The sequence below is a fragment of the Alligator sinensis genome, unplaced genomic scaffold (genome assembly GCF_000455745.1).
Source record: "Alligator sinensis unplaced genomic scaffold, ASM45574v1 scaffold873_2, whole genome shotgun sequence".
Taxonomy (NCBI): Eukaryota; Metazoa; Chordata; order Crocodylia; family Alligatoridae; genus Alligator; species Alligator sinensis.
Genome location: NW_005843033.1, coordinates 80,683 through 88,887, shown reverse-complemented (window position 1 = coordinate 88,887; position 8,205 = coordinate 80,683). Strand labels below are relative to the sequence as shown.

The window sequence follows — 8,205 nt, the reverse complement described above, 5'->3', positions numbered from 1 at the left end:
GTGCGTGCCCATCCGTGTCATGCCTCTGGTAGGCTGGCTACGGCTGGGGCTGTCTACCCTGGGGGGCGCGCTGGCAGGGCCCTGGGCCCTCCCGTGCGTCCTCCCGTGCGAACTCCGCGCTAACTCACGCGCTGGCAGAGAAGCGCACCTGTTTGCACAGCCTGTTTGCGTGGCTCCCTGGGGGGCTGGGCCAAGTAGGGGCCTGGGCGGGGCTTGACCCAGCCCGGCTCCACTCAGCCGCCTCCTCCCACACACACACTAAGGGGTTAGCCCCCTCTCTCCACGGGCCCCACTTACCCCGGCTGTGCTGGGGGTTGGCGGGGGGCTCCGTGGCTGCTGGAGGGTTTTGGGGGGCTTCTGGGGGGCTTCGGGGGAGCGGCGAGCTTTCACCCGCGCGTCTCTCGCCGCTTCCGAGCCTAACTGGGCTTTTTTCCCCGGTCGGCGGGCCCTTTTAAATTTAGGCCCTACTAGCAAGAGTCAAATGGGATGTAGTAGTGCAGAACATCTTGCATGAGCTTCCTATGGTCAGAGGGATTTGTTATTTTAATTTTACATACACAAATGTATTTTATATGTACAGTTTGACCTTTTACAACAAAGCCTAAAACAGTATGGAGACATCCTTCCCCACTTAAAAACAACTAAATGCATTTTCCTTTAGCTTTTAGGAGAAAAAGTGAGGGCAGAAAACCAAATGTTTACCTTAAATACATGATGCAGTTCTAGTTAATCGGCATGTACTCTCATGACTACACAAAGCATTTTATCCTTGCTTTATATGTAAAGTCAAAAGTAGTGCTTATGTCTTTCCCAACAGTATGGAACAAAGAACAGAGGGCAATCCAATGCATCAGGCCAGTGCCACAAGTTTATTGGGAATCTCAAGACTGAACAATACATTGAGCATAGAAATTACTAAAACACACCTACGCAGAACACTAAGATCTGTTACTTTAAATAATCAGACAATTTTTTAAGGATTATACTACCATCTGTCACAGTCTAGACAAAACCTTTTCTCATGTGGGACTCATTCTGTTGTCATTATGGGAAGCACAAAATCATGCTAGCCATTTGTAGTTTTAAATTATATCAATAGTTCCTCCCTCCTAAATTTATTTTACTATGAGGCATGTGGATCAATTCCACATTTTGTACAGAGGTTTCCCCTAGACAGAAAAATGATGTATTGAAATTGAAGTAGTTTTCAGTTTAAGCAGGATAAATTGAAGACACATCTTGTTAAAAAGGAGTCTTAAACTAGGTAATACAAGCAGGCTGAATTTAAAGTTTCATCGGTAGGAATAATGATAATCAGACTGTAGCTCCCTAGATGATGAACCAATTTTATTTTAAATGAACTTGAAGATCAATATAGCCATAAGTTTTATGCATCAAATAACTGCTTCTCCTCATCAGTTGCTATTTTTAATACCTGATATCATTAAGCTCTTAAGAGCACTTTGGCACATATAGCTGTTGCCTATTAATTTGCCATATACAACAGATGAAATTAGCATTATTTGTCTTCTGAAGGCCAACATTTCAACATTAGATGTTATTTTGGATTATTAAAAAAAAATGACCTGCACATTCTCCAGTAATTTATCAACTACGTGACATTTTTAAAATAAAATGAATCAGTCACTTATGCATCATTTAATAATATAATGCATTCACCAAGAAATCTGAAGAAAAATACTGTGTGAGATTTTCTTTTTATATACGAAACAGTTCTATGAAACATACCCCAACAGTCTATTCATGAAAGCTTACTGCTTTGGACTTTGATATTACTATTATTAATCCTGCATGCCAACAATAATCCTTTGTACCCGAAACCAATTTTCACTGGCTTCAGCCAATTTCAATAATAAAACCTACTTACAGGCCTCAGGAAAAAAAAAATGTTACCTTTAAATTAGCATAAACATTTAACAAAGCTCATAATATATAAGACTTATTACATAGAAGGATCATCAAGTATACATGTATTTAATTACATCAGCTCATAATTCCTTGGGAGCTGTTACATCATGAACCTTCAATACCAAACAGTAGTGACATTTGTCCAACACAGTGTAAACAGACAATCAAGGTACACCCAAACAAACAAACAAACAAACAAACTTCATAAAAGCTAAATGACAACCCAAAGCTTATATAAATTAAACACATCATGAATGTATTTTTTCCTGAAGATGATTTCATAAAGGAGAAGCCCGTCTATTAACTAGTGTTTATTTACTTGCATGTTTTGTTCAATAACTGAAATATAACTAATAATTAGCAGGGAACATGAATTCTAGGAGGGTAGTAAAGCACTGGAACAGGTTACCCAGAGAGGTTGTGAAATCTCCATCCTTAGAAGTTTTTAAGACCCAGCTAGACAAAGCCTTGACTGATATGATCCAGTTGGAAGTGGTCCTGCTTTGAGCAGGGGGTTGGACTAAATGACCTGCTGAGGACCATTCCAACCCTAATGCTCTATGATTTTATGAATTCCAAACACACCTTATTAATGTTGAAGGATACGAAGTGGCAATTAAGAATAACATTTATTACTACTTATTTACTGATATTATAAGCAAACATGCACAGACCAAGTAACTAAAGTTCTTAAGTATTAGGAAAGGTTCCAATATTACCTCAGCTATGGTTAGACATCTGGGATGCAAAAACTTGATCATGTGGTTGGCCAACATTAGATAAACCAGAGCATCTTCATCTACATGTAGACCAAAATATTCGTGGTAATCTCCACTGAAAGATTCACCTAATAAGATAAGAAATTTAAAAGGTACCAAATTCAGAAAATTTTACTTACAAGTAGTTTTGATATATGCTATTTCACAGCACCACCAGCAATTTTATTTTCCATTTTCAGTAATACATTTAATCACAACATAGCAAGGAGTTAGCAAATTGACAATTTTAAAACGTTACAATATATGGTTCTGAACTACTCATTGATATTTTTTGGTATTTTACTTTTTCCACAACAGTATGATAGCAAGACAAAAAGACAGAGCTAAGTTTACTTACCAATTCCATGATTGTGGTATAGCATAGATGTAATACCATCGAAACGGAAGCCATCAAAGCTATATTCTTCTATCCATGATCTCAAGTTGGAAAGAAGGAACCTCAAAACTTCCCAGCTAAAATGACAGTTAGGTTATGAACAGAGGACAAGTTTCCTGTTGTAATGCATACTCTGTCTAGTAAAAAAGCTGTATTCTATATCGAGTAGAATACTGAATGAATATTTTTAACAACATTTGTTACTGACTTTGTATAGAAAGTTTCATTTTTATATATTGTAAAGGATCATTGCTTTAGTCATTTGAAGATGGAACAAATTAGGCTTAAAGTATTTTGAGATGATTAATCCAATGTGAACCTCCATTTTAACTGTTTAATATATATATAATTTTTTTTTTAACCTTACTAAATATGCTTGAAATCCAACGAAATAGGTTTTTAGTACAGGTGCACCAATACATTGGTCTCATATCAGATTGGCACTGTTATAAAGGAAAATTGACTGCATCGGCAGTTGGCTTTTTTTGGGTGATGTGGGCCATAATGCCCACATGAATGCGCACAGACACAGCACAACATGCAGGTGGCCAGGAGTGCAGCCTGGCAGTGTGGAGAGCAGCCAGGTCCGACTGTCAAGTCTGTTGTGAGGGAAGGAGTGTGGGGGGGCAGATCAAGGCCCCCACAGCGAGGAAGGGAGTAGGGCAGGGGAAGAGGCATGGGCTGCACAGCTGGGTCAGGACATGGTACAGAGCTGCGAGGGGGTCGTCAAGGAGTGTTGGGGGGGCAGCTCCCGCCACCGCACACACCCCAGGAGGACATGGGGGGCATGTGTCCCTGGATTTATGTGCAGGATGCAGGCAGACTGCCAGCACGGGCTCGGGCTGGGGTCGGCACTTGGCTCCTCTCCATGGGGGACGGGGTTGGGCTGTGGGTGCTAGCAGCACTGTGAGGGCTATGATGAATTTTGAGGTGGTGCAGCTCCCCCCGAAAGCCCCCTTCCAGCGCCGCCGCTGGCCACCCTGAGCGCAGCCCAGCCCCCCACCAGGAAGAGGCCAGTGCTACCCCCAGCCCCAGTTCACAGCAGCAGCCTGCCCCTGCCCTGTGCACAGATCCAGAGGGCACCACCCCCATACCCTCTTGGGGTTTGTACAGTAGTGGGATCCATCCCCCCATGCCCCTGGATGCTCTGCCCATCATGCTGTGCAGCAGCTGCCCCTGCCCCAGCCTCGCTCCCTCCCTATGGGGGCCTCAATCTACACCACCATGCCCCTTCCCTGCCCCCTCACCTCTTCCTCCACAACAGACTTACCAGCCACGTGTTGCTTTCCATGCTGCCCAGCTGCATAAATCGGCAATTGGATAAGTATCAGTTGATGTGGCTCGTTAAAAATCGGCCATCAGTATCAGCCCAAAAATTCCCTATCAGCGCACCCCTAGTTTTTAGTATACATTCTTTTGTGAAATCTGAACAAAATTGTAATAGCTTTTTGTAAGGCTTAGTCTTGTCCAAGTACCTAACATTACCTCACTCCCTCATATAGTCATATGCCTTTAAATGACATTCTCTATCCAAAGAACATTAACCAGGCAAGCAAAAACGCCCCATATTTGGAAGAGGAAAGCTGTGTCTGTAGCACAGCTAATGTAAAGGGTTAAGATGAAACATGCTGTGTAATTTCTTAATGGTTCCCTTTTTGTGAAAGACTAAACAAAAACGTAACAATAATTAAACTTTACTTTGCATGCAGCTGGTGATGGATTACTGCTTTCAGTAAAGAATATTTTTAATTATTTTAAATGCAAGAGATAGTGTTTTGAAATGGAAAGAGGCTAAAAAATTAAATTTAAAACATAGCAAGAACAGCAGCATAATAATGTTTCATCTTTTGAGATCTCCTACAGCCTCATGAAAAAAAATTACTTATAGAAGCAAAGGAAAAAAATTGGAATGTACCTCAGGACATCTAATCCAGGACATCTTCTCATCAAGGCAGTATTGACCCTATCTAAATCATCCAAGACAAGTGTATGTTTAACCTATTCTTAAAAATTACAAGAAAAACTCTCTTACACAACTACTAGGCACAACATCCCGAAACACTAAGAGCAACCTAACCTGCCACAGAGAAAGCAGAAGGAGGAAGCCAAAGATTTTACTCTAACTTCCAAACTAATAGAGGATGGCAAGACTTTTTTTCTAATATAAGAGTAGTGGGCTATAAATAAATATACAAAATCACTAGCTGAACCAGACATGAAAAAGCAAGAGACAGTCCTAAGAAAACAAGTGGTTAAAACATCTAGAAGTACAGTAAAAAATTCTTATTGAATAATTAAATTGGAAAATAGAGGTCCTGCATTCCCAGTCCTATCTCCTGAATTGAGGATCCCAACTGCCTCAGTAATGGTGGTAGATTTTTGAGCAACTGGCATGGGGGAAAACACCCCTCATATTATAAATCACATACAAGGAAACCTAACTAAATACATTGCCCATAATTAAATTGCTGCCAAAAGCAGCTTGTGCTCAGTAGTAGAAACCAACTATGAAGTTGATTAAATGCATCTAACAGTGAGCATGGATATAAGCCACATGGTCCACACTGGGAAAATCTGTGGATGGGAACCTACCATAAGGATAGTGCAGCTCATTTTAATAAGATTTATGGTAGTACACATTAAGCACAGCCCCCCTCACCACTGACTTTTTCAAATCATGGTGAGACACTGCATTGAACATATTTTTACTTCCTCTTCACTCCCACAGCAGAGCTTTCTTTCCCATTTCCAATCTGTTTCTTCATCAGCCTTAAATGCTTGGCAAACATCACCAAATGGGGTCCCAAATAGTCCACCCAGAATCCCTCTGTCATCCCCTCTCTCACCGTATCCCACATGATTACTGTGGCCCCACCCTCCGCAAGATGGAGCTGGGCAAGGTTGCCTTGCACCTTAACTGCATATCAATTTTGGAGGATCTCAGGACTCGTAACAAGAACACCCAGTTCCAATTATGAGTGGGGGTTAATTCGCACACGGATCATTTGTGAGGGGTATCTGGAGGGTACACGCATACTGAGCAGTGCTGCACTGTGGGGTCACCATAGTTTGAAATGCTGTTGACTAGCCCAGCCACTGGGGCCCATACAGTAAATCTTGAGCCTTTTGTTTTTGGACTAATGCATGTATAGTTTGTACCAAATAAAAGCAGATGTCAACATAATACTTAAAAGCATGTTTATGAATTACCTGTGCTAAAACTTGCAGCAGTTTAAAAAAGGTAATATGCATCAATTCTGGATGAACTAAATGTATGGGTACTATATGCAAGTTGCTACAGCCATGTTTAATTTGAAGGTTAGTTAGAGAGGCAGAGGATGAGATTGACTGGTACTTTCTCTCCCTGCAGGGCCAAGCACCTAAGGGAGACGCGCCAAAGGGAGCAGCACCCTGGGAGGCACCATCCCCGATGGAGTGGCGGACAGTTCCCCCCAGGGCAAGGGCTGCTCGCAGCAGTCCGGTACCAGTCTTCCCAGTTCAGCTGCGGAACAGGTACGAGGCCCTGGCGACATTACAGGAGGAGAGAGGGGAAGAAATAATTGGAGAGGAGGACACTTCACATTCCTCGTGCCCCAACCAGACTGAAAGTGCTAAGCCGACCCGGAGGAACAACTGTCAGGTGATCGTCATAGGGGACTGAATCCTGAGAGGTACAGAGGGTCCCATCTGCCACCAGGACCCCTCGCGTGAGGTCTACTGTCTGCCCGGCACCAAGATCGAGAACGTGACGGGGATGCTCCCAGCCATTATCCGTCCCATAGACTTCTACCTCATGGTCCTTATCCATGTGGGTACGAATGATGCGGCCAGGAGAAGCCCCGATCACCTGATGGCAGACTACCAGGCACTAGGGGGTCTGTTGAAGGAGATAGGGGTGCAGGTGGTGTTCTCCTCCATCCTACCAGTGAGCGGACGTGGAAGGAGGCAAGAGACCTGCATTGGCAAGGTCAACTTCAGATTTCGGAATTGGTGTTTCGAGCCAGGCTTTGGCTTCCTGGATAATGATCCATACATCACGACGAGGGGCATGCTCGAATGGGATGGGCTGCATCTTTCCCCCAAAGGTAAGCATGTTTTCTCTTCTAGGTTGGCAGATCTCCTCCGGCGGGCTTTAAACTAGGCTCATTGGGGGAGGGGGAAGCCTCAGACAAGCAAGCCAAGCATTGCCTGTAGGAGCAGCCCAGCCTAAACAGATGACAAGAGAAACAGGTAATCAGGTAAGTGACATAGGCCTGGGTACCGCTGGGATAAGGGGGGCAGTCCATTCATCCTCAGGAGGCCTTACATGCCTCTATACTAATGCCTGCAGCATGGGGAACAAGTAGGAGGAACTAGTCTTCCTGCTAGCCAGCACCAACCCAGACATAGTGGGGCTCACCGAAACGTGGTGGGATCAAACACATGACTTGGCAGTGAATATCAAGGGCTACAGGCTCTACAAGAAAGACAGGACAGGTAGGAAGGGTGGGGGTGTGACGCTCTGTCAAGGAGCAATACACATCCACAATGTGTATTACTGGGTCAGAGGAGGAGCAAACGGAAGTGCTCTGGGTTAGAGTACAAGGGGGTCGGGGAGAAAGGAACTTAACGGTGGGAGTCTACTACAGACCACCCAACCAAGGAGAAGTTTGAGACCAGGAATTCTTAAGTCAGCTCACAGAGATAATTAGGTCCAAGGATGTGGTCGTCATGGGTGACCTGAACTTGCCAGACATCTGCTGGGAGGAGCAGACAGCCAGGTCCGACTGCTCACGCAGGTTCTTAACCGACATATAGGACTTCCATCTAACCCAGGAGGTACACAACCCCACCAGGGGAGACGCCTTGTTGGATTTGGTCCTGACCACAGGTGATGTCCTGGTACAGGGTCTGCAGGTGCTCGACCACCTAGGCGATAGCGATCATCATCTGCTAGAATTCACCATCCAGCGCAAGGTGGTGAAAGCCTCCAGCAAGGCAGCAATCCTCGACTTCAGGAGGGTGGACTTTAATGATGTAAGAAGACTAGTGGGGGAGGCACTGAGGTCCCAGAGCTGGAGGGAGTTGAGTGTCCAGAAGGAGTGGTAGCTCAAAGGGAAGTAATCCCTACACGAATCAAAG

General features: G+C 44.1%; 1 protein-coding gene across 1 annotated transcript in view; it reads right to left on the bottom strand.

Moving 5' to 3' along the window:
* The window catches only part of GBE1 (1,4-alpha-glucan branching enzyme 1), a 166,793-nt gene that overhangs the window by 107,843 nt on the left and 50,745 nt on the right, over window positions 1-8,205 (bottom strand). Inside the window, exons 6-7 of the mRNA XM_014526359.2 lie at window positions 3,046-3,161; window positions 2,649-2,776 (exon numbers count right to left, since the gene is read on the bottom strand). Coding sequence (XP_014381845.1) covers window positions 2,649-2,776; window positions 3,046-3,161 — 244 coding nt within the window. The remainder of the gene's footprint in view (window positions 1-2,648; window positions 2,777-3,045; window positions 3,162-8,205) is intronic.